This window comes from Diceros bicornis, chromosome 34 (genome assembly GCF_020826845.1).
Source record: "Diceros bicornis minor isolate mBicDic1 chromosome 34, mDicBic1.mat.cur, whole genome shotgun sequence".
Lineage (NCBI taxonomy): Eukaryota > Metazoa > Chordata > Mammalia > Perissodactyla > Rhinocerotidae > Diceros > Diceros bicornis.
The window spans coordinates 11,448,874-11,476,411 of NC_080773.1; the positions used below are offsets into that span (position 1 = coordinate 11,448,874).

General features: G+C 38.6%; 1 protein-coding gene across 5 annotated transcripts; it reads left to right on the forward strand.

Moving 5' to 3' along the window:
• Positions 1 to 30: 30 nt before the first annotated feature.
• On the forward strand, positions 31 to 27,538 carry LOC131396788 (zinc finger protein 790). Of its 5 annotated transcripts, none has more exons than XM_058529204.1 (5): positions 31 to 391; positions 10,098 to 10,182; positions 11,119 to 11,242; positions 11,535 to 11,630; positions 21,336 to 27,538. In XM_058529204.1, the coding sequence occupies exons 2-5, from the start codon at positions 10,174 to 10,176 to the stop codon at positions 23,015 to 23,017; spliced, it is 1,911 nt and encodes a 636-aa protein (XP_058385187.1). In that variant the 5' UTR covers positions 31 to 391; positions 10,098 to 10,173; the 3' UTR covers positions 23,018 to 27,538. The 5 variants fall into 5 exon arrangements, with proteins under 5 accessions (XP_058385187.1, XP_058385190.1, XP_058385191.1 ...); XM_058529207.1 differs by having other exon boundaries at positions 11,122 to 11,242; XM_058529208.1 differs by lacking the exon at positions 21,336 to 27,538 and adding an exon at positions 18,882 to 19,269.

Genomic DNA, 27,538 nt, shown 5'->3' on the forward strand with positions numbered 1-27,538 from the left:
CCATCGCGTCCAAGGCTACTTCCAGTCGAAAGGCAGCGTTGGCTTATTGTCCAGGTTCCCGGAGAGGGGCACCCGTTTGCGGAGGAAGGGCAGCGTGGGGGCTTCAGATGAGGCTTGCGTTCTAAACGCGACCTGGAACTGGTTGAAGCTCTCGGCCACACGGTGTTAGGGGGATGGTCTTTGCCGAGGGAAAGGACGAGGTCCGAGACCAAGGCCTACGAATTGAGACCGTCGGTCTCTGGGCTTTTAAAGGCTGTCCAAGTGCCAGACTACATTTCCCAATGTTCACCGCACCCGAGGCAACGTCCAGTCCGCGCACCGGCCTCTCAGGGCCATAGGAGGGATCGCGCGCGAGTCCCTGCGGACCGTTCCACGGGGACCGCAGGGTCAGGTAAGTGAGTCTAAGACCCGGAAGTGGAATGACCCCCGAGGGTCTGAGCCCGCGGGGGAGGGCAGTGAGGGGCTCACGTTTTCGGAGTTTGGGGCTTTGCCAGCAAGGGGGCGTGGGAGGGAAGGTGGTGGGGGATCTGTGTTTGTGAGTCCGTGCGCGCGCCAGCGATCACGATGGGAACCGTGGGTGCTTGTGTGAAATTGATACAGGAACAAAGTGTGAAGGTAATCGCACGGGAGGCGTAGAGGCGGGGTGTGTGTGTTTGCAGCGCGCGATGGTGACGGGAGCTGTACGTGATTGTAATGCACTATTTTAGGTGTGACTGTGTATGTGTATGACTGTGACTGCGTCACTAGGTGCGTGACCGTGTGTGGAAATGTGGTAGCAGCAGCTGTGGGGCCAGAGACAAAGAATTGAGCATTGCATTTAGTGACATTCGTAGTCATTCGTGAATAGGTGGAGAGCAGTTTCTGTGGTGGCCGTTAGTTGGATTGCAGTAGGGTAACGCTGAATGAGGGCAGAGGACTAGGAAACAGTGTGGACAACATTTTCCAAGAGTTTCTCTGTAAATATGAGCAGAGAAATGGAACAGCAGCTGGTGGGGAGAGAAATAAGCTATCACTATGCCGGTGGGAATGAGCCATGAAAGAAAGAAAAGTAGAAGTGCAGGTAAGGAAGGGTGAGTAAGCCAGGCTCATCTGTGGGTGTCCTGAAATGGCAAGAATCAAAGAAAGGTGGTAATGTTGCAGAGAGTGAGCTATGAGCTTGAGTTTTCAAAAACAAAGGGAAATATTCTGTGTTTGGTAGATGTCAGCAACAGTGAGGTGTGGTGAGTTATAATCTCAGGGCATGCAATTCAAAGCTAGAGCATTTATGGAGGAGGAAAGGAGAAAGGTCTGAAAGCAATAAGGGCAAAGAGGACCTCTGCCCCACTCCTAGACCCAGTGTCAAGAGGCTGTAGGGGGAAAAAAAAACACCTTGAGAGGGCTGCAGAGTCCTCTGGGGAGAGCCAGGTTTCTGTTAGACCCCGAGGTGAAGGGAGTGTTCAAGGAAGTGGTTGAAGGTAAAAGAGAGGTTTGTTATTAATGAATTACGAATTCCAGAGGGCATACTGGAAAGTGTCAAGAGTTGGTGAAGGATAAGACAAGGGGACATCCAACTGATGGGGAGTACAGTGTCTGAAAAGAGAGATGACCAGGGAGTCTAGGGCTTCTTATGATGGCCTTAACACGGATGCAGGGGATATTGATGCTTATTTTGGTTGGATTCTTGACAGTGTTGGAGAGGTAGTGTTAACGGTAGTAAGAGGGTAGTAAGAGGTGGCTTTTTGAGTATCCCTCAGAAAGAGGGAATCCAATGATAGAAGCTTTAAGGGTGGTTGGGGTAGGCAGAATAATGCCCCTGCAAAGAAGTCCAGGTCCTAATCCCTAGAACCTGTGAATAAATTACTTTACAAGGCCAAAAGGATTTTGCAAACGGGATTAAGTTAGACCTTGAAATGAGATTAATCCAATTGGACCCAATCTAATCACATGGATCCTTAAAGTCAGTAAACCTTTCCTAACTGAGTTTAGAGTGAGAGGGAGATGTGATCACAGAAGAAGGGTTAGAGAGGTGCAAATTTGTTGGCTAGATAAAGGAAGGAAGCCTTGAGCCAAGGAGTATTGGTGGCGTCTAGAAGCTGGAAAACATTAGGAAATTTTCTCCTAGAGCCTGCAGAAAGGAACACAGCCTTGCCAACACCTTGATCTTAGCCCAGTGAGAGCCCAGACTTTTACATAACTTTAAGGTAATAAATTTCTATTGTTTAAGCTACTACATTTATGATCATTTGTTACTCAATAGTAGAAAACTAATGTAGTGGTGTAGTGTCTTAGCCTCAATGCTGTGGAGGGGTCTTGAGCCCTGTGACAAGAGGGGAACTCAATCCCTGTCGATAAAGTTGAGGACTTCAGGTAAAGCACATAGGCCCCCTCTTCACTTGTAATTTCCGGTTTTGTGGCATTGTGATATTTTTTAACTTTGAAATTTAACGAATTTTACTTTGTGATCTAATATATGGTCAGTCTATAGTTACTTGTTTTCCACTTGATTTGTCTTGGTTTGAGAAAAATGTTTGAAAATCCTTTATTATTAATGAAATTTTATCTTATATAACCTGTAACTTTTGCTTTATGAAAGTTGCTGCCTTTAGTTGTTATAGATATTGATAATTGTATACATTTATTGTGAATTGTAGGCTTTAGTATTTCAGCATGCTCAAGATCATGACCCTTGCTTATTTTTTTTTGTTTGCATTTGCCCTGTATATATTTCTCCCTAATTCATAAAATGAACTTTTTTTGAAGTTTATCATATATGCAGACAAATGTATACATGATAATACAATCAAACAGCCAACACAATCAAAACGGTACAGTTGGAGTGAATTACCACAAAGGGAACACCCACATAATAAGCACACAGGTCAAGAATAAAACAGTACTTGTACCCCAGAAGTCCCTCTTGTGCTCCTGTTCAGTCAGTAGCTCCCCAAAAGTAACCACCATACATCAGTTTTATCTGTTTTTGAACTTATATGTAAGTGGAATCATACAGTATGTAAACTTTTGTGTTGGCTTCTTTTGTTCAACATTATGTTTGTGAGATTCATACATACTGTTGTGTGTAGAAATAGCTTATTGTTCACATTGCTAAATGTATTCCAGGGCATGAATATGCCACCTGTATTTGTCCATTTAAGACTAGTCATACTGTTGATAGACATTTGGATTGTTTCCAACTTTGGGCTCTCATGAATAATGATGCTAGGAGCATTCTTACATTTGTTTTTGTGTTCATATGTATCCATTTATGTTGGGTCTATTTCTAGGAGAGAAATTGCTGGGTCATAGGGTATGTGAATCTACTTAAGCAGATTCTGTCAGTTTTCCAAAATGGCTAAACCACGTAGTACTCCCATCAACAGTTTATGCAAGTTCCAAGTGCTCCACTTTCTTGTTAACATGTGGTATTGTCAGACTGTAAAATTTTTGCCAATATGGTGGATATATAGTTTATTGCATTGTGGTTTTCTTAACATATGACTAATGAAGTTGAGCACTTTTGTTTTAATGTCTGTTGACCATTAGGATATCTTCCTTTGGAGAGTGCCTGTTCAAGTCCTTTGCCCTTCCTTTGGGGAGTATCTGTTCAAGTTTTCAGGAGCTGGTCTGTCTTTTTATTGTTGACTGTTAGGAGTTCTTTATTTAGTTTGGATGTGAGTCCTTTGTCAGCTCTGTGTATTGCAAATATCATCTTCTAGGCTATGGTTTGCATTTTCACTCGTTCTTTTCTGATGAACAGAAATTTCTTTTTAAAATTTATTATTTTTATTTTTTCCATTTATGGTTTGTTCTCCTTTGTCTCCTGTTTAAGAAATCTTCGCCTATCCCAAAGGCAACAAGATATTTGTCTTTTCTCCCAGATTTATTCTCTTTCACATTTAGATGTACAAACCTTCTAGAATTGATTTTTGTGTATGTTATGAGGGAAAGATGAAGATTCATTTTCCCCATATAGATATTCAGTCGACCTAGCACCACTTATTGAAAAGACCATCTTTTCTTTCTGGTAATTTTCTTTGTTCTGAAATCTACCTTGTCTCATATTAATATAGCCACCTGAGCTTTTTTTTAAATTATGATTTGCATGGTATGTCTTTTACCATCCGTTTAGTTTTACCTTCCTATACTATTATATTGGGGATAAATTCTCATCTTGAGAATAATCAGCCTTTCATCCCATAAATGTGATGAATTCCTCCGTTCATTTAGGTGTTCTTTAATTTCTCTCAGTGTTATTTGTAGTAATCAATGTAGAGGCCTTGTACATATTGTGTTAGATTTATTTATAGGTATTTGAATTTTTTTGTTGCTATTGTAAATGCTATTATTTTAATTTAATTTTTAATTTCCTAATTTTTGCTTATATATAAATGCAGTTGACGTTTTTATTCTCTCTGGCTTTACATTGTATTCTCAAATATTCCTAAATTTCTACCCATGACTTTTCAGCTTTAAGTGACATCCTTTCTCTCCCAGTTGCTACAAATGAGGCAGTCAGTGAGCTTGTCTACTTAACATTCTATGATCTTTATCCCTATATTATTTACATAGTGCTGTAAAACATATTGCCCTAATATTTATTATCTTACACCATTTTTGTGAATCAGGAATTCAGGAGCAGCTTAGCAGGGAGGTTCTGGGTCAGAGTCTCATGAAGTTGCAGCCAAACTCTTGGCCAGGGCTACAGTCATCTGAAAGCATGATTGGGGCTGGAGCATCACCTTCCAAGATGATTCTCTCACATGGCTATTGGCAGTAGACCTCAGTTCCTCTCTGTGTGGATGTCCATAGGGCTGCTTGAGTGTCCTTGTGACGTGTTACTGGCTTTCCCCAGAACAAAAAGACAGCAAGACAGTGTAAGGTAGAAGCTACAATGTCTTTTATGACCTATCCTCATACTCTCCCATTTCCACAGTATCTTCTTGGTACACAAGTCAGCTCTACTCAATGAAGGAGGCAACTACACTTGGTTAATACCAAGTACTGGGTACCTTTGGGGGCCATCTAGCATGCTGGCTACTATAATCTCTATCTTTCTTTTTGATTTAGATTTGCGTTTAAATATGTTCACCACCACTGCTTTTCCTGAAATTTTCTCTATTGTCTCTTTTGTGGCTGAAATATGTCCTCTAATAGTTCAGAAAGAGCTCATATGAACCATATTCCCTAATTTCTTGCATCATAGAACTCTATATATCCTTTATGTACTTGAAGGACAGACAGCTTGGCTGCATGTAAAATTTCTGACTCCCTCATTTATTTTTCCACAATTATATTGGAGGGGCTACCTCACTGTTTGGGGCACTGAATTTAACAGTGGAGAAGTCTAGTGACAACTGAATTTCCTTTTTCTTATAGGTGGCTCAATATTTTTATGTTGATTCCCCATGGGTTTTAGTCTAATAATTTTATTAGGAAATGCTTTGGTACTGACAAATTTGAGTCATTTCCCCCTGCAGTATGATGTGTCTTTTCATTATGTATATTCATGCTTTATTTCAGGAAATTATTCTTGAATGTTAAAAATATAGTTTTAAATATTTGTTCTCTTCCTTAATTTGGATTTCATCTTTAGGGGCTCTGCTTAGTTGCAAGTTGGATCATCTCTGACTTTCTTTTTTTTTCTTCCAATAATTGTCATCTCTTTGTTTCATTTTGTTCCATTCACTGATTTCTGTATTCTTTGTTCATGCTATACTTTCTGTGGTATTTGTCATAGCTTGTGCTGTTTGTAGTTTATTCTTCATTTCTAAAATGGTTTTGCCTATGTTCTCTCTTTCTTGAATTCTACTAATTCTACTGCCTTGCTATAGAGCTGTGATTGTATCATAAATTTTTTTATTCATATTGGAATGTTGGGTAATAATTTTAATCTTCTCTGATGTTTTTTGGTGAGTTTTCTTTATACATAGGGGAATTTGGCACTCTTTGAACTTTTATCTAACAATATCTTTGAACACAGTGTTTCTAATTTTGTTATTTTCTTGGACCGTGATAGATTATCCTGGAATAGCTGTCACTGGTACTTGCCTGTGAAAAGGTGAATGGAGCAAAGTAGTTTTTTAGGTTCTTCTGCTCAAGAGTTCTCTCCTCTGTTACTACAGTAGAAGACAATTTCTTTAAAACACGGCCCCTCTGAATAGCCAGGCTTTCTTTGTTGTTCAGAACCTAACCTGGTTCAGGAGGACTCCTACTATCAGCTGAGTTCCCCAGTATCTTCTCTGCTGCAATTAAAGAATAGAGTCAAGCTCCCAACTCATTTGATGACGCCAGTATTACCTAGATACCTGACAAAGCGTATCTCATAAAAATATGAGTACGAAAATCCTCAACAAAATACTAGCAAACAAAATCCAGCAACATATAAAATGAATTATACAGCATGACCAAGTGGAATATATCCCAGGAATGTAAGGTTGTCTGAACATCCAAAAATCAATTAAAGTAATACATCATATCAATAGAATAAAAAACAAAAATCACGTGATCATTTTAATAGACACAGCAAAAGCATTTGACAAAAGCCACTGCCCTTTCATTATAAAAACATTCTAGAAATTGGGAATAAATGGGAATTTCCTCAACCTAATATAGGACATCTACAAAAATCCCACAGCTAGTATGCTTAATGGTGCATGTCTGAATGTTATTCCCCTAAGATCAGTAACAAGACAAGAATGTCTGCTTTTGCCACTTCTATTCAATATTGTACTGGAGGTTTTCACCAGAGCAATTAAACAAGAAAAACAAAAAGCATCTAGATTGGAAAAGAAGGACATCATCTCTATTTTCAGGTAAAATGATCTTTTATATAGAAAATCCTAAGGAATACATACACAAAAACACTATTAGAACTAATAAACAAATTTAGCAAAGTTTTAAGGTACAAGATCAATATATAAAAATAAATTGTATATTTATACACAAGGAATGAACAATGCAAAAATGAAATTAAGAAAACAGTTCCATTCACAATAGCATCAAAAAGAATAAAATATTTAGGAATAAATTTAGTAAATGAAGTGTAAAACTCATACTCTGAAAACTACCAAACAGGTACTCAAACAAAAACTTGTATATGAATGATCAGAGTAGCATTATTTATAATAGTCAAAAGGTGGAAACAACCCCAATGTCCATTAACGGATGAATGGGTAAAGAAAATGTGGTTTCTCCATACAATGGAATGTTATTCAGCCATAGAAAGGAATGAAATACTGACACATGCTTCAACTTGGATGAACCTTGAAAACATTATGCTAAATCAAAGAAACCAGTCGCAGTAAGTCCACATATTATATGATTCCATTCATATGAAAGTCCAGAATAGGGAAATCTATCGAGACAGGAAGTAGATAAGTGGTTTCTTAGGGCTGGGGGAGACGGGGAGAGAATAGGGGAGTTGAGAGGACAGGCAGGGAGTGATAGCTAAAGGACACAAGGTTTCTTTTTGAGATGATGAAAATATTCTAAAATTGACTTGTAATGGTTGCACATGTCTGAATTTGCTAAAAAGAAATCATTGAAATTTTCACTTTAAATGGGTTAATTGTTTGGTATGTGAATTATATCTCAATAAAGCTGTTTAAAATAAAAAGAATATAGCCTATGTGTTTTGCCATCTTGAATCCCCCTGACATCTCCATGCCTCCTTTTGTTTTGTTTGTTTTGTTTTTGCTGAGGAAGATTCGCCCTGAGCTAACATCTGTGCCAATCTTCCTCTATTTTGTATGTGGGTTGCTGCCACAGCATGGCTGCCAACAAGTGGTGTAGGTCCATGCCTGAGAACCGAACCTGGGCCACCGAAGCAGAGCGCACTGAACTGAACCACTAGGCCATGGCGCTGGCTCCTCCATGCCTCCTTTTACCCTCTCCTCCATCAGTCACCTCCTTTTCATATCACTCCTGCTCACAGAAACTCCCATTCAGCGTGTGGTACTCCTCATGGGAAGGAATATTTTTCATTTTTCTTTGCAGCATCACTGTGGCTACCTACATAGCTTCTGTTCTTTCATTTGCTTTTGGCTGCATTTCCAAATAATTTGGAGTGTGTCATTTTCTCTGTTTCCTAGTGGTTAGGACTTTTATTTTTCTTCTTTCTTTCTACATGGTTTCCAAGAGGAGAAATATCAGGTTTAGAACTAGTTCTTCCCTAAAACTATATAATAGTCACACTCTCAAGTCCTTTTTATTTCCCAACACAAAGTATATTTCAGTCCACAGTTTCTTCTCCAGCTCTTCACTCATTTTTGAAAGCACTTAAAGTCCTGTTATACCACTGAAGTTCTCTGTCTCTAGGCCGAATTTGTACTACATGCTTTACATGAAATTTTCATGAACCAACCCCCCCCCTCATTGAGTACATCAATCTTTCCTCTACCCTCCCACACCAGCTTTGTTGTATCTTTAATTAGAAATATTTTTCAACCTTACCTTAAAAATGCAAAACGAATTCTTATTACTTCTGAGATAAGGCCCAAACTCCATAGCCTATTTTTTAGGGAGTTTCATGATCTGATCCCTGCTGTTTACATCTCCATCTGTCATTGGTCTTTCCTCCCAGTCTACACTCCTTGAATGCACAAAGATAGCTACGCTTGATTTTGACATGTTGTTTCCTCTGCCAGAAAATCCCTCTCCCTTGCTCTGTCTTCTTTGGTGAACCCCTCAAGACTCATCTGAAGCACCATCTCCTATAGGAAGCTTTCCCTTACTAATTAGTTTGGCTTGGGCTCCTTTGAACTACTTGTCTCTTCTTCTACATCCATGATAACCTTTATATCCTGTTGTATTGTAATTGCTTCTTGAGGGCAGATCCTGCAGAATATTTATCTGGATTCCCAGTACCAAGCACAAAGCCAGATTCCAGAGGCTTCTGTATGTTTTTTTAATAAAAATATTTGCTTTGTAAAACTGATTACTCACCCAATCCCAACCTTCCTTCCATCTTTGTATTCCTTTCATGACAAAGCCACCCTGCTGCTCATTGTCAATAAAATACAGGAGGCAAAGCATAGTCTGCCAGGGCCAACTCATCTTCACTCAATAAAATGAGGAATCCTGGAATCCAGATGTAAGATCCAGTATTGAAAATGAACAAGCTTTGGGTTCAGCAAGCCTATACTACTTCCTAATAGTAAATTTGAGCAAGTGACCAGTTTCCTAATCTTTTGAATGAGGATGATAACTAACTTTCACAGATGGCTTAAAGATGAAGGCTAATGTAGATATGAGTTGATCATTGATGAATCTGAGGGAAAAAGGAGATTTATAATGCTATTCTATCTACTTTTATATGTGTAAAATTTTCCATATTTCTAATTTAAAAAAAATTATACATACACACACATAAAATACCCAGAACATAACTCTGCTCAATCAGTATTATTTTGTTGTTACCCTAGAGTGGGAATAAATTATCAGAACCACATTTACCCTTTCCTCCAAGGCTTTACACTGAAAAAGGAGTCTGGATGATGCCAGAAAGCAGAAAGAAACCAGAGAGTGCTGGGCCTGGAGGTTAATGGGAATTGACAGTGCAGCTGGGCCCAAGACTGTGTGTACAGGTATGTTTATGCTCCAGAAAAGACTGCTTAGGCTGTGTAAACAGTCATCTCACTGAATGACTAGTGAATCTGGTTGGAGTTATTCTGGCCTCACAGTTGCCTTTAGTTTTGTGGTGTGGATGTTTTGGATGAAAATGAGTCAGTAGTTACTATACACTTTGTTTGACATAGAGGAGATGAAAAGCCACTGTCAGGGGAAGTTCACGGGAGGGCCTTGGGCAAATGCACTGGACTCCAGATTGGAGAGTTCCATTGCTCTTGGGGTTCCCTTGGGGATGTCTAACTTGGGGTCCATGTTGTGAAAAGGGATATTCAGGGAAAGTCAGAATGACCTTATATCTTGAATTTCCTGATCCATGTCATGATTTGGCATAACTGGTTGGACATCCTGCTGTATTTGAGTCTCTTGGGTTTTGGATAGGTCCAGGATTTCTGCAGATTCCCTCTGACCTTCCCTCAAGGAGGAAAATGGCATTCTTAGTCCATTTGGAAGCTCTGAGGAAAGCCTGACCTCTCATGATTCCTTCCCTCTAGCTCTGCTTTCTCAGGACTCTGCTTGACCAGAAGAGGAATCCTGAAGAAGACTGATCGACTCTTAGAATTTTAAGTCATGGCCCACGTGAGTTGGAATTGCCTCTCCGAAAATGTAACCATTTATCACATCATGTGAATATTTTTATTCCTTATCCTTAAACTGCTGAGTCCCTACCAATGTGGTAAATGATAGTTGTGAAACAGTCCAGTGCCTTCCCTAGGTGTCCCTCTTGTCTCCACCATGGCATTTAGTACTTCCTGTGTCCTAATACTTTGACAGGGCACTCAAGGAGGAGAAATATATTCCCTTAAAGGAAATAGTAGAGACTTTCTTTTCAAAACTGTGGCTTAAGGAGGTGGAACTGAGTGGCTAAAAGGGACACACTACATGAAAGTTTTTATTTACTCTATAGAATGGGATGTTTCACTTAGGAAGGATGGGAGTTGATATTCATTTTAGTATGTAGCACTTTATCATGCTTTTAGATAGAGGATATGATGAGAGATTGAGTTCAGAGAGGTCTGGGATCTTGCCAGGAAATCAGTGAGAGATTAATATCATTAACAAGACACGTGCTGATTGTCAGCTACTTGGTTGAGAGCCTAGAGATTTTATACATTCTCCACAGAAAATTCAACTAACAGTAGCTTAAGAAAAAAAAATACTTTTCTCACCTAATAAATCTGGAGTCAGTCATTCTAGGCTGGTGTAGCCTCTCAGTGGTATCAACAAAGAACTCATATGATGGCTCTTATTCTGGGCTGCCATCCTGTTGTCTTGGTGTTTGTTGCTGGAAAGTCATAAGGATGTTGACTGAGCAATAGGAGATTTTAAGAGCGTGTAGGCACTTGGCTTCAGTCACACTCCTTTCCCTGTCATTTCCCCCCATACCACAGGCAGTCAACTCCAGTTTTTGCTCAGTGTAGACACACTTCCTGCAGTGCCCTTTTCTATCTTTCCCCCTTCCATTTAAAAGATTTCTTGTAATTTCACCACTGATGCTTGGGTTTGTCATTTCAGCAGTTGATGTTCAGGCACGTAGCTGTGGACTTCTCTCAGGAGGAGTGGGAGTGCCTGGACTCTGAACAGAGGGACTTGTACAGAGATGTGATGTTGGAGAACTACAGCAACATGGTCTCACTGGGTAAGATTCAGAATCTGACCCCAGAAATTCCTGCTTTCTACATTGTGAATTTTGGATTGTTCAAGTGTCTAGGAGAATGTCTGACCTCTTTCTGGGACAATGGTTTTTGCTTTGTAAATTTGGCAGTAGTCATCATCATTGGAAACCTCCATCTTCTCCATCCTTTAGAAATCTTTTTGCCTTTTTCTTGCCCTTCCTATAATTGTCTCTCTTCCTTAATAACCAAGGGACTAGATGCATATTTTGGAACCCTTACCATGTGGTCATTTCCTGTTTCTTATCTTCTGATCAGGACTTTGCATTTATCAGCCAGATGTGTTCTCTTTACTGGAGAAGGGGAAGGAGCCCTGGAGGGTTTTGAAGGATGAGACAAGAGGACCTTGCACAGGTGAGTGAGGGCTGAGCAGGCATGGGGAGGCCATCACTGCAGATAACAGCCCAGCTGTTGAGTGAGGCAGCAACATCTCTGAAATATTGGTCTAGAATCTCCTTCTCAAAGGCCAAAAGCCTATGGAGAAAGGCCTGGGACCTAGAGACAGAAGTAAATTTTTTAACGTGAATTTCCAAATGAACCCTCCAAATACCACTCTATTTCAGTGTTCTCATTTTTCCTTCATGTTACAAAAAGGTAAGTGTCATTCTTTTTTTCCAGTGGTCAATTTATCTATGGTTTAGATCAAGTTTCTTCTCATCTCTCCCTTTTTTTTCATTTAGATATTTGTAAATTTCTTCACTCACTAAAAAAACATTTTTGACCCTGGTTTTCGTTTTATCTACTATCTCTTGAACTTTTCTTATTTTCCCTAGTTTCTCCTTGCTTCCGCATTTCCCGCACTCATTAATTCATTCTTCTAACTAACATTTATTGATTTTCTAATTTCATTTTAGGTTAAGAAAGGTTAACAAAGAGTATATAATCTATTATGAAACTTTGTATTCTTTTCTGTGACTGGAACATGTCTATAAATTTCCGTGAAATAGGCTCTACATTAAGAGAAGGCCTAATAGGCTGCTTTGTTGAAAATCAGGACAATAGATGAAAAAAGTTTCTCGCTACAGTGCAGAGGAAGTAGCAGAAGAGAGGTTAGGGCTAATAGAGGACCAGGAGGAGAGTGCAGTGCTGTAAAAGACCGGTCTTGGCTGTCAGGAGGAAGCAAGGAGTCTATTTGGCAAGTAGATGGTAATTAACGAATTTCCTGTTATGAGCAGGACCGAGATTGAAATAACATACTCTTGGAGCTTCTTTCTTATTTGAAATATCAAGGGAAGAAAATAAATTTTATTTCCCTATTGAAATCATGTTTTTAAATTCCAGAAACTGTATTTATGTTTTAAAATTGTTTTTATTCTGAACTATTGATACATGCAACACCTTGAATGAATCTGAAGGATATTATGTTGAATGAAAAATGCCAATCTCAAAAAGTCACATACTATAGGAATCCATTTATACAACATTCTGGAAATCACAAAATTAAAGAGATTGGAAGCATGTTAGTGGTTGCCAGGATTAGGCATGGGCAGGGGGGAGCAGTGGTGGTGGTGAAGACTATAAAGGGGTAGCATGAGACGTAGCATCTTTGTGGTGGTGGACTAGTTCTCTGTCTTGATTGTGGTGGTGGTTACAGGAATCCACATATGTGATGAAATGACATAAAACTATACATGTGCATTGCACAAATGTCAATTTCATGGTTTTGATATTGTATGATAAATATGTAAGATGTATTCTTTGGGCACAACTGGGTAAAGTGCACACAGGACTCTGGACTATCTTTACAACTTCTTGTGAATCTATAATTATTTCAAAATAAAAGCTTTTAAAATTTATTCTGTTTTATGAGGTATATATAATTTTATTTCATATTTTTATGCCCAGAACACTACCATGTACCTTTTTGATTTTGGTTTATTTTCACATGTTATGAATGTACTGTTATACATTAAGGTGGTTCTGCATTTATTGTTACTAAAGTTGCCACTCTTGGTACATGTCAATTATTCATGGGGATTTTTCCACATTGGGTGATAGCTGTGTCTCAGATATGAGATTCCTTGGCCAAAGGGTTTAAAGTTATAAGACCATGTGTGTAACTAATTAAGATTAATTGATTAGTCATTCAAAAAAGTTATTTTAAATCATACAAAATTATATGAATATCTTAAACAACCTGGGACTATTTATTTACAGCTCACAACTGTTTCACCCATATTTCAATATTGGGCCAGGGCATGTCCTACCTAATTGGAATTCTGCTTATTCTTTCTTGTATTAACCATGCCAATAATTCATTCTCGTAATTTCTTGGTTCTGTTTTGTTAAGGGCAATGAGAATTTAGGCAGTCTTACTGTAGAATCTCTTTATTTTTTACAGTCTTTATGATTGACTCTAAACTACTAAAATAAAATTTGTAGCCTTCTTGAATGTTTTTCTAGAACATTCAACTTTCATAAAAACAACCTTTCTCTCATATTTCTTTACATAATGTTATTAAAATATATAATTAAAATATCAAGAACAACTGGTAAAAACAAGTTTGGAAACAGACAGCTGATTCATAGTAAGCACATGGGCATCCTAGATGTAGCCACTACTTGAGTGCATTTTTATATTGTGGGTATTAATATTTACATTTTCTGAAGGATTGGAGGGCATTGGTTCATAAGGAGATCAGGGATGGTATCAGTTTCAGTGTAGCCTCACTGTAAATGGGTTATTTTTAGTTAAAACCTTCTAATAATTTAAAAGGATAAAGGCTATTGATTTCTAGTGAGGACACATTTCTCCTGTGTTTGTTTACTGATTTACTGCTCGTATTTATTTGATTAATATCTGTTCTGTGCTTGATCTATCCCTATCATGTGTTGGCTTAGTACTTTTTATTTTTAGTGTGAATGAGCATTCACATAAAGAAAACACTAATACACTAATGCCTAGTTAGAGTGGCTGAAAGGATATTTATCTTTATTTCCTTATAGGCCTTTAGTTTTATTTTGGTGCTAAAATTTTTACTTTACAACTTTTTTTTTTTAATTTTTAAATTTTTTTAAAATTTATTTATCTATTTTTTCACCCAAAGCCCCAGTAGATAGTTGCATGTCATAGCTGTACATCCTTCTAGTTGCTGTATGTGGGATGCGGCCTCAGCGTGGCCGGAGAAGTGGTGCGTCGGTGCGCGCCCGGGGTACGAACCCTGGGCTGCCAGCAGCGGAGCGCGCGCACTTAACCGCTAAGCCACGGGGCGGCCCCTTTACAACTTAAAGTATAATTGAAACACAATAAACTGCATATATTTGAAGTATACAGTTTGATCTGTTTTTTTTTTTTTTTTTTTTGGTTTATTGTGGTAACGTTGGTTTATAACAGTGTATAAATTTCAGGTGTACATCATTATACTTCCATTTCTGCATGGATTACATCATGTTCTCCTGTTCACCACCCAAATGCTAATTACAATCCATCACTGCACACATGTGCCTAATTATCCCTTTCACCCTCCTCCCTCCCCCTTTCCCCTCCGGTAACCACCAATCCAATCTCTGTCTCTATGTGTTTGTTGTTGTTATTATCTACTACTTAATGAGTGAGATCATACGGTATTTGACCTTCTCCTTCTGACTTATTTCACTTTGCATAATACCCTCACTGTCCATCCATGTGGTTCAAATGGCTGGATGTCATCATTTCTTAAGGCTGAGTAGTATTCCATTGTGTATATATACCACATCTTCTTTATCCCTTCTTCCCTTCATGGGCACTTAGGTTGCTTCCACGTCTTGGCTATTGTGAATAATGCTGCAATCAACAGAGGGGTGCATGTATCTTTACACATTGGCGTTTTCACTTTCTTTGGATAAATACCCAGCAGTGGAATAGCTGGATCATATGGTAGTTCTATCCTTGATTTTTTGAGGAATCTCCATACTGTTTTCCATAGTGGCTGCACCAGTTTGCTCTCCCACCAGCAGTGTGTATGAGTTCCCTTCTCTCCACATCCTCTCCAACACATGTTGTTTCCTGTCTTGTTAATTATAGCCATTCTGTCGGCATGAGGTGGTATCTCATTGTAGTTTTGATTTGCATTTCCCTGGTAGTTAATGATGTCGAACATCTTTTCACGTGCCTGTTGGCCATCTGTATATCTTCTTTGTAGAAATGTCTTTTCAGGTCTTTTGCCCATTTTTTTAATTGGGTTGTTAGTTTTTTCTAATGCATGCGTTCTTTATATATTTTGGAGATGAACCCCTTATCAGATGTATGGCTTGAAAATATCTTCTCCCAATTGTTAGGTTGTCTTTTCATTTTGTTGATGGTTTCCTTTGCTGTGCAGAAGCTTTTTAGTTTGATGTAGTCCCATTTGTTTATTTTTTCTATTGTTTCTCTTGCTCAGTCAGACATGGTGCTTGAAAATATGTTGCTAAGACCAAAATGAGCATCCTTAACACTCTTTGTTTGAACTCTCTGTTGGGTAGGTTGCTCATTTCTGTTTCGCTTAGTTCCTTTTCTGGGGTTTTGTCCTGTTCCCTTACTTGGAATGTATTCCTTTGCCTCCTCATTTGCCTCTTTCCCTGTGCTTGTGTCTATATATTAGGTAGGTCGGCTATGTCTCCTGCTCTCAGAGAGGTGACCTTATATAAGTGATGCCTTAGGAGGCATGGCAGTGTGCTTCCCTCTCCTTTCCAGTTGCAAATGTTCCAGGAGTGACCCCTGTGTGGGCTACGTGTGTCCTTCTGTTGTGGCAGGGTTGTTCTTCCCGTAGGTGCCCAGGGAGGCTGAGCTATGCCACTGGCCAGCTGTTGTAATGCTCAGCTGCTTGTAGTTGTTGTGTGCCCTTCAGTATCTTTATTGGGTGTGGGGTGTCCTAGCACAGTTCTCTGCAAGGTCTAATAGCACATTCCTGTTGCCATATTTCTATTAAGTGAGTAGGCCCCCAGCATGGCAGGTTGTTAGGCTCAGGGTCTTACAATTGCTATAAGCCTCTAGCCTTTAGGTCCCTTGTCAACTCTCTGAGGATTGCAGCCGGGTGGGGCTGGCCTCAGGCATGGGAGCACCCAATTGTTTCAGGCTTTAGAAGGTGGGGCCAACCCCCTATATCGCTCTTTGAGAAGCACAAGTCTTCTGGAGCTGACAAGCCCCACCGCCTATGGGTCCACACACATAATCAACACAGTCCTGCCCCGTGCGCATGCCCCGACCTCCTGAAGTGGACCCAGTCTTTCCAAGGCAGGAGCCCCACACTCTCCACCCGCTCCTTGCACATAGCCTGCCCTACAGAGGCTGACCCAGTCACCAGGCTGTGGAGAATCCAGGCAGCTCCCTTAGCAGCCCCACAAGTTGCCTGAGGGCTTGTTGGGTTGGGCCAATCCCTAGGGGGGGCTGCCTTCCCTGGCTGAGCTGGATTAAATTGGTCCTCTAGCGAGTGGGGCAGACCTGGGCTAGCCGGCCTCAGGGAAAACTCCAATGGCATCTGCCAGCGTCTGTGTCAGCACGCCCACACCAGGTCACAGCAATGGCCACTGCCAATGTCCCAGTCCCTGGAGAGGTCTCACCTCTCACCGAGATGTACTCAAAGCCTATCAGGTGAGTCTCTTTTCCCTAAAGGGCTGTGCACCTTTCTTTCTGCTGATTTTAGGTTGCTTTCTGAAATGGGTGAGTTTGCGCGTGGGCCCTTTAAGAGCCAGTTTTAATGTCTTTGTGATCCAGCTTTTCTGGGGGTACTCCCCAATGTTTCAGCAGCAGGCAAAGTCAGATATTATGCCACTCGTCTCGATTGTGCTGGGTCCACAAAATGCCCACAGCGGGGGCGCTCCCGGCTCAGGGCCCTGCTCCTCCAGGGAGGGCTGTGGACCTGTGAGCTGCTCCCCGGTGGCGAAGCTGGCGGCTTGTGAAGGCGGCGTTTTTTCTCGCCAGAAGGGAGTTTCTGCCTCTTCCACCTCAATTAGGATTGTCATTTGTTGCAGGAGTTCCTCATATCTGGTTTTCAGTTCTCTCTCAGGGGTAAGTTTTCCAAGAGTAGTGGTAAATTGGCTGTGCCTGCAGGAGGAGGCGAGTTCAGAGTCTGCCTATGCCGCCATCTTGACTTCTCCCAGTTTGATCTGTTTTGACAGATGTGTATACATCCATGAAATAGCCACTATAATCAGACAATAGACACCTCAGTCATTGCTGCATTTCCTTGTGCCCCTTTGCTATCCATTCCTCCTTCTACCCCCATCTGCAAGCAATCACTGAACTGCTTTCTGTAACTCTAGATTAGCTTATATGTTCTAGAATTTTATATAAATTGAATTATACAAGGTACACTTTTTTTGGCCTTGTTTCTTTTGCCAGCAAGATTTTGAGATTCATCTATGTTCTTGTGTGTATCAATAGTTTATTTCTCTGTAGTAGTCCATTTATGGCTATATTATAATTTATTTATTCATTCACCTGCTCAGGGACTTTGTTTTGAAAATTCTCAGCCATTTCTTTTCAAATATTACTGCTTCTCCCATTCTTCCTCTTTTCTCCCTTTAAGCCTCCACTTACATTTGCATTTAACGTTCTAACTGAATCTTCTATGTCATAATGCTTCTCTTATGACTTTTCCAAACTTTTTCTATCAGAATTTTTCTTTTGATGTATATTGGTTTCTTATTCTTTGCTGAAATGATCAATTTTGTTTTTTGGCTTCTTGAGCATAGCTATTTTTAAACTCTATCTCATAACTCTACTATCTAGAGTCCTTACAGATGTGTTTCTACTATCTGTTGTTTCTGTCATTTTTTACATTCATATTGTCTAGTTATTTCTTTAATTTTGTGCCACACACTGTTTCAAAATGATAAAACTAATGCCTAGGATATCTTCCTTTATAGAGGATTCTGTTTGCTTCTATCAGGTACCTGAAGGCATTAGTAGGATCTTGGTTGATATCTCAATCCATCACTGTCTTCAGTCAGAGATGGTTTGAGTCTGAGCTGTAGTTCCTCTGTAGGTCTCCCTGTGCTTTACCCATATTCTTAGGTTACAAGCCTTCAATTATAACTCAATATGAGGGATGTTTAGGACTCCCCCTGTAGACAGACCCTGGATACCAGTCTTTATCACCTTAGCCCTGAGAAGATGTCATAAGTTCTGTCAGTCTCTAAGTTAAATGCTAGTACCAGTACAATTGGAATAATAGAAATTGGCTAAGCCCTTCAATATTTTCAAATAGTATCAGTCATAGTATTTTCTTATTTTGTTCTCCTAATATATTTTACCTGCAAGTTTGATATCCCATGGAGATTTGTTAAAGATGTTTAAGTTTTGTTTTATAAGTTTTAAAGATTTTTTTTTACCACCTGTGTCTTTAATTTACTTGTAGTTTGTGTTTGTGTATGGTATAAAGAAGAGATGTAATTTTCCCCCACATGGCTATAGTGAAACAACACGTGTGGAATAATCTGTCTTGTTCCTTCTGTCACAATCTGTTTCCATAAAAACTCTGTTCTGTTTCTAGGTCCTTGACTGTCTTCCACTGGGTTATACATAGATGTTTATATTTGACTAGAGTTATGTAGAAATTCTGGGCAGAGCTGAGAACCCACTGTGTTTTGTTTTTTTTTTAAATACATTTGAAGTTACTCTAGTCAGCAGCACTTTCTTTTTTCCAGCTGTGTTCACCTATTTAGTTCAGGCCCAGGATAAGCAGCAAGCTGGGTTTCACCAGGAAGAGATGGATGCAGGAGTCATAGTTAAGGACCTGGGATCTAAACCGAAGTGAGAAAGGTAGGAAGGTGGTCGAGTGAAAATGGGGTAAGGTCATTATTTCTAACTTCCATGTTGATCCTGTGTGTTGGGGGCCCCGTAGCTAGTGTTTTAAATTAAGAATGTGCAGATTATGACCTGCTGAATGAGGAGGCACAAGCCACTCACACGAGGTCAGCAGGCAGCTCCCTCAGCATCTGAGCTCCCACTTTGGGGAAGTGAAGACCTGGGGTCGTTTTGATTGAAGGCACAGTTTTAATACACTCACACAAAGGAAGTCACGAGATTTGTTACTTATAGATCCCAGAAATGGGGTAGCGGGGGCACGGTGAACGGGGGGAAGGGCAGTCCCCCTTCCCAAGTCATGAGCGAGCAGGAGACGGAGAGCAGGGTAGCAAGCACCTGTTACTTATAAAGTGGTTGGGGCAGAGGTCACTCACCTTTCGCAGGCTCAACTCTAAGTGGTTGTTTTAAAAGGTGCCCTGGGAAAAGCAAAATGGGACCTTGTGGTGGGTGTCCTAAGCTCAGGTCCTTATCTAGATGTCCAGACTCTGGGTGTGAGCCAGGGCATCATACTGTAAGATGCCCAGGCAGCAACTCAAAGTAGCTGTTTTCTCATCACATGCTGTTGTCTGGGGAATTTATTTTAATGTCTTTGTTTTATATTCCTTCAATATTTTTTCCATTTATCCTAAACTACTTGTCTGCAATATTTAGCACAATAATAATTACTACTTTCTGAGTAGTGGCTTATGTGTGAGATACTGTTAAACCATTTCCAACGCCCAGTTCCGCACATTCCCAAATTTTTCTTCTCTAATCATCATCATCATCCTTATCTACTAGTTGTACTTACTCTGTGTCAGTCACTGTATAGAAATAGTATATTATCCCAATCATCTCAATAAACCTCTTGAAAGAGATATTATCCCTATTTATCATATGGAAAAATAAGCTCATTCAAGCTCAGTAATTTTCTCATGATCTAAAGATGGTTTTAGTAAACAGAGCTGGAAACTCGTCTGTCATCTTTCCAGTACAGTACACTACTACTTATACATTGTAATTGAACTGCCTTCTGAATCATTCAGTCGCTGCTAGAGTACTTGTTCAGTTCCCACCTCTGTCGTCCCGAGGAATATTTACAGCACCACCACCATATGACAGTTTCATTGAATCCTAAGCACATATCAAAAATGAGTCGCAGAGGAGTCCTACTTATCCTAGCTCATGCCAGACTCTTCTCCCTTGGCAAATTTCTCCAACTATTTCCTATGAACTGTCACCCATAATTATTTCCTTTAACCCAAATGCAACATGTCCTGTGTTACTCAGTCCCTAGTACTCTGTTAACTCTAAATCAGACCACTTTTCACGTATTAGACTAATTCTCTATTTCCCAACATTCCTGTTTTTAAGCTCAGAATTACATAAAACATTCATCGTAGTGTCATACATAGTACTTGAAAATTTGTAGATATTTTCTGAGATATTTTCAGGGCCTCGGCTACAAGGGAAAGGAAGAGAAGACCTAGGAAAGGGCTTGAAAGCATAAAACAGAATGGGTGAGCAATACTATAAACTCAAGAATAAATAAAACAAAAGGGCCTTGGTTGGGATCATGTGACAAAAAATGACTTGGCTATGCACCATGGAGGAAATGAGCAGGGTGAAGTCTTTAAATGCGCAAAGGCAAAGGGAAGAATGAGTAAGTAGGTATGATTACGTTTCTGCACACTTGTCTTTGAGCTAGCCTGAGTGTGCTTTTGTTTCCTCCTATCTGTACAGAAAGTAATGTGGAACGGTATATGTATTCATTTCAGTAGAGGTCAACAAGATTAGACAGTGAGATGTGTTAGATTGTTATCACATTTGATTAAATGATCTCATTTGTGCTTCCTGGTCCCTGGTTTTTGTAATATTATCCTTTACTCCATCCTAAATTCCTCCCTGTTCACTTTTTTTTTTGTCTTGTAGTGTATTTTTTACAGAATTATTTTTTTAATGCCTAACATATGCTAAGGGTTGATTATACCATACTGAATGAAAGTCTGAAGTTTTAAATTGGTATTTCATGATTGGGATGGTACCTGAACAATCATTTTTTTTCAGTTGAACTCCTCAGATGAATTTGACCAAAACAAAACTTTATATATCTAATCACCTGCTTCAATTATTATTCCTTTAAATTTCTATTTATTTCTTGCCCTTTTTTCATATTGCCCAGAATTTGAGAATTTTTTAAACCATTCACTTCTTGTGTGGCTTTATTTATTTTAGGATTTATTTCCTATATCTACATTGGAAGGTTTTTTTTCTTTTTGAACAGTAAAACAGTATGAATTTATCTTATCTTTCAGATATGCAGTCCAGGTATCAGACCAAGAAGTTATCACAAAAAAACGGCGTTTTTGAGAGAGCATTATCTCAATGTGAAATAATGGAAATTTGTAAAAAACACAGCATTGAGTGTTTATGCTTTAGACGTGATTTGGAAAGCAACGGTCAGTTTGAAACACAGCAGGAAAATCAACAAGAATGTTTTAAGCAGGTTATACTCACCTATGAAAAAATGTCCACTTTTAACCAGGACACAGCTTTTAATCTACAACAGAAACTTAATACAGGAAAGAAACTGAATGAATTTAAAGAGTATGGGAAAGCCTTTTGTTCTAGCTCAGACTGTACTCAACACCAGTTAATTCACACAGGTGAGAAATTTTGTGAAGATAAGGAGTGTGAGAAAACCTTTCTTCCTGATTCAGAACTCACTCCATGTCAGACAGTTCACACTGCTAAGAAAACATATGAATGTAAAGAATGTGGGAAGGCTTTTAGTTTGCGTTCAAGTCTTACTGGTCATAGGAGAATTCATACTGGTGAAAAACCTTTTAAATGTAAGGAATGTGGGAAGGCCTTTAGATTTCATTCACAACTTAGTGTCCATAAGCGTATTCATACTGGTGAGAAATCTTATGAATGTAAGGAATGTGGGAAGGCCTTTAGTTGTGGCTCAGACCTTACTCGACATCAGCGAATTCATACTGGTGAAAAACCCTATGAATGTAATGAATGTAGGAAGGCCTTTAGTCAGCGATCACATCTTACTAAACATCAGAGAATTCACACTGGTGAAAAACCTTATGAATGTAAGGAGTGTGGGAAAGCTTTTACTCGTGGCTCACACTTAACTCAACATCAGAGAATTCATACTGGTGAGAAATCTCATGAATGTAAGGAATGTGGAAAAGCCTTTATTCGTGGTTCAAATCTTGCTCAACATCAGAATGTTCATGTTGGTAGGAAACCCTATGAATGTGAGAAATGTGGGAAAGCCTACATCTGGAGTTCACACCTTGCTCGACATCAGCGAATTCATACTGGGAGGAAACCTTATGAATGTAAGCAATGTGGGAAGACTTTTATTTGGGCCTCATATCTTGCTCAACATGAGAAAATTCATAATGAGAAGAAACTCTATGAATGTAAGGAATGCAGAAAGACCTTTCTTCATGGCTCAGAGTTTAATCGACATCAGAAAATTCATACTGGTGAGAGAAATTATGAATGTAAGGAATGTGGAAAGACCTTTTTTCGTGGCTCTGAACTTAATCGGCATCAGAAAATCCATACTGGAAAGAGACCATATGAATGTGAAGAATGTGGAAAAGCCTTTCTCTGGTGTTCGCAACTTACTCGACATCAGAGAATACACACTGGTGAGGAACCTTATGTATGTAAAGAATGTGGGAAATCTTTTATCTGGGGTTCACAGCTTTCACGACATAGGAAAATTCATACTGATGCAGAACCCTATGAATGTAAGGAAAGTGGCCAGATCTTCAGTCACTATTCATATTTTACTGAAGAGAAAATTCACAATGGTGAGAATCTCTATCAATGGAAAGACTCTGGGAACCCCTTTAATTGTGACTCAGACTTTGCCCAACACCAGAATATTTACACTTTCAAGAAATCCTATGAATACAATGATTTTGAGGCAGCGTTTTCTCCCGGCTCTAACTTGATTTCACTCTTGTGAAATCTTATGGTACAAAAATGTAGGAAAGGCTTTATTCATGACTCGTTAATTGATGTCAGTTAATTCCTTCTTTTGAGAAACCCCGCAAGTGTAAGTAATATTAGAAAACCTTTTGACAGAGCACACAACACACTGAACAGAAGAGAATTCATAATGCAATGTATATAATACAGGAAAGCATTTATGGATTGGTCGTCGGTTATGGAATATCAAGGTAAAACTTATGAATGAGATGATAGTGTCAATTCCTTCTGAATCATTCTCAAAACATTCTCCCATCATTGATATTAAGCTGCATAGAATTTAAATCCAATTCATCTAGGGAAACCTTCCATCACTACTTAAATCTTGTTGCAACCCCAAAATCATACCAAAGGTGAATTATTGTTATGTAATTAATCTGGAAAAGCTTCAAGTTTTGTCATACAACTTATTTAGCATGTCTTAGTTTCAACAAAACTTACCTCTGTATTTTTTGGAAAGTAACTTAAATCTGTTTTGCTTACTTGTCAGATTATAAAGGTTAAATGAGTTTGAGGATTTAAATGACTTTATGACCATTATTAATATTAGTATTAGACCATATCTATGAGAGGAAGACCTTAAGAGTATGATTGTAGAAAATAGGCCATTTGTATGTGTGTCTTATTGAACAGCAGAATGTTAATTCTGAAGAAAAAAACAGTAAAATAGAATGAAGGGAAGAAAGCTTTGAATCAGTATTAATTTCATTTGCTGCATCAAAAAATTTATACTATAAATAAAGCCTTATGGTTTTAGTGAAAGTGGGGTTGCGTGCTCAGCATTTTTTTTTTAGAAAAGGCATTCAGAAGTGATTCGTCTCTGACAGATTGCTAAAGCCAATTGTCATATCCATTTTATGACCACAATTAAAAGTGTAGAAATTAGAAAATAGCCAAATGAATTTTGACCTCTCAGAAATTTATCACTACATATATAAACAATTCTCGGATTAATGAGCAAATCGAAAATGAAATTACGGGCTACTTAGATGTGAATGATAATGAGACTCCTGTATATGAAATCCTGTGAATGTGACCATAGCAGTTCTCAATGGAAATTGCTCGATATAAAACCAAGAAGATGGAGGGCAGTTTATTTCTTGTCACCACTGTATCTCCAGCACTTAGGACAGTGCCTGTCATATTGTGGGGTCCAAATATTTGTCAGGTTAAATAACGATTACTCAGTTAAACAAGCTAGAGTAAGAGCAGATGCCCCAAATGAATTGATGGAAAGGTTTAATGAAAATAAAGCAAAAATCATGGAATAAAGAACAATACAGAAAGTGTGTTTTTGATTGAGGTTAACATTGGTTTATGTGAAGGTTTTTTATTTTAAATCAAAATGTTTCTTTGAAGAAAACTGTTATTTACTAGACTTTGGCAATGCCTCCACATTATGATAAGAAAGGAGAAATATGATATAACTATATGTTTAGAGGATTTTTTAATGGTCATGTAAATGTATATAAACTTTACTAGACATTTTTAAATATAGAGAATATGGTTTATTTTCTAGGAAAATATTATTTTAAATGATTAAATTTTGAGAGTAACTAAAAAGAGCCAAAAAATTTTAACAATTGGAAAAAAAAATCTTTAAAAATCCTGTAGGACCAGATAATTGTGCAGACTACCCCCTGAAGGAACAAAAAATCCTGTGGAAAAATTGCCACTTCCTGCTAAAAGAGTAACATAATTCTGATAATAAAATTAGATATGGAGTAGCCCTTGAACAACAAATTCCAGAATAATTTCACTCATGAACATACATGAAAAAACTAATACAATAGTCAAATGACGTTTACCCAGAATGTTTAAGCTCTGATCTAGATGGGTAATAATTCTGTAGTTTAGACATAATAACAAGATATCAATGATGAAAATGTACCTTATCAGTTCAGTATTTAATCAATTTATTCTAAGTGCATTTTCTTGGTACTTTTTAGTATTACATGAGTTAAGGAATGGTGAGTATATATGTACATATACTTAGCACATTTATAATTCAGTTTTTTAACAATAGTTAAACAGTATTAGGGAAGAGTAGTTCCCTCCCAAATTATTTTCTTCTATGGAAATTCGTAACTCGTGGAAAAAAGGAATTTTTTTTCTTATATCACTATTGTAATAAACAAGCCATTTTCATTCATGCTGACTAGATTTTTTTTTAAGGTGATAAGTGCACTGAGAAAAATAACATTTAGAGGTTTCTGGACATCTATATGCAGGTAAGTATGGGACATTCCTTTTTTCTTTGGCCCAGACACCTTGTTGAGTTTAGTATCAGTATGCATATCTGGTGTTCCTGTCTCCTTCATGGTTAATTTCTGGATCTCCCTGAAAGTCTGAGGTACATGCTTCTTGAACTCCCACTCATTGATATATTTGTCAGTGTTGATAATGTCTTTTCTAGTCTACCATATAGATAACAGATTGGCCCTTAGTTTTTCCCTAACCACCTTTCTTTGCAGGAGCCATTCTGCTAGAACTATTTTGGAAAAGAACTTTTTAATAATTAGTGTTAGTACAGCTGGATAAAATTTCAGGGAAAAAATTAGATTCATTCCTGGCAGTGGAAAGCAAGATAAATTATCAACAAATCATAACAGGAATTTTTTGGAAACTTAACTAGCTGATTTTTAAACATATGGAAATGCAAAGGGTCATGAATAAGCAAGACACTATTGAAAGATAAGAACAGTGTGGGAGGACATTCTATCATATATTAAGACATAAATCTATAGCTACTAATACAATATGGTATCCTACACATGGATAAATAGACCAAAGGAACCAGAGATCTCAGAAATATATCATGCTTAGGGACATTTTATTAGTTACAGAGGTGGCAATGCAGAGCTCTGTGGAATGAACACCTCTTCAATAAATTGTTCTAGAACAATTGATTATCCATATAAGAATGCAATTGAGCATCCATGAAACAATACATGAAAATGAGTTCCAGATGGATTGATAACTTAAAACACAAGGCAAAATAATAAAACTTTAGAACACATCTGAGAATTTTTCATAACCTCGGGGTACAATATATTTCCTAGACAAAATATTTTAAATTTAACCAAAAAGGAAAAATGTGATGTATTTGCATTAATTTTATTAATTCTGTTAGTCAGCAGTCATCATTAAAAGAGTAAACAGTTGACTGACTGTTTACCTGTACAGCGGAAATAACTAAGAAGTTGAACAAAATAGGTAAAACAATGGTTTTCAAGACATTGAACATCTTGAAATGTCCAATTCCAATAAAGGACAGTGATCCCTGAAATGAGAAATGAGGTGAGCCCTGTGATTGCCCAGCTTATGGCTGGGAGGGGTAACCCAGGCAGAGCCCAGTGGTCTCTAGTGTTGAAATGGGATGGGGAGGCCAATGAGGCCAACGTGGTCAGAGTTTACAGGGCAGAACACCAAAAGGAGAGAACTGCACAAAGATTTCCAGAGATCCACAGAGGATTTCCCTTAAGTTCAGCTAAAGACTCATTAATACATTTATCAAGAAACTATCTGAAGCCAGGGAAAAATCACCAGCTGAAAGAATTAGAGGGAGCAATCCTCAGAGCTCATAGAGGTCCAGGAATAATTCCCGCTCCCAGCAGCCAAAGTGAGAAACCTGAGACTTCACGTAGTATCAGGTAGAGTACCCAGAGGGTTTTACCTCAGTTGTGGGGAAAATTTACCATAGGCTAAGCACTACTCTGATCCCACCTAACAAAACTTAAAAGCAAACCTCAAAAAGATCAAATTTTTCAAATCACAGGATCCCAAAAAAGACCAAGAATATTTATAGGAATACAAAAACATGCAGCACCTAACGGCAAAATTTATGTCTGGCATCCAGTAAAAAAGTATTAAGCTTTCAACATCCATTAATGAGAAGAACTCAGCTAAGAGGAATAGAAAGGAATTTCCTCAACTAATAAAGAGTATCTGAAAAATCTACAGCTAACATCATACTTAATGGTGTAAGACCTAAGATCAGGAATGAGAAAGATGTCATCTCAACACTTCTACTAAGCATTGTACTGGAGGCTGTAGCCAGTGCAATAAAGAAAAAAGAAGAAAAAAAAAAAAGTATCCAGATTGGAAAGGAAGAAGTATCTGTGTTAATAAATGTGAATATCTAGATTAAAAAATTTGATGGCATTGACAAAAATAGCTACTAAAACTAATAAGTGAGTTTACTGAGGTTGCAGGGTAAAGATCAATATGCATAAATCAAATTATTTTCCATGTACTAGCAATGAACAATCTGAAACTTGAATTTTAAAAATGCCATTTAGGGCTGGCCTGGTGGCCTAGCGGTTAAGTGCGTGCGCTCCGCTGCTGGCGGCCCAGGTTCGGATCCCAGGCGCGCACCGACGCACCACTTCTCCAGCCATGCTGAGGCCGCGTCCCACATACAGCAACTAGAAGGATGTGCAGCTATGACATACAACTATCTACTGGGGCTTTGGGGGGAAAATAAATAAATCTTTAA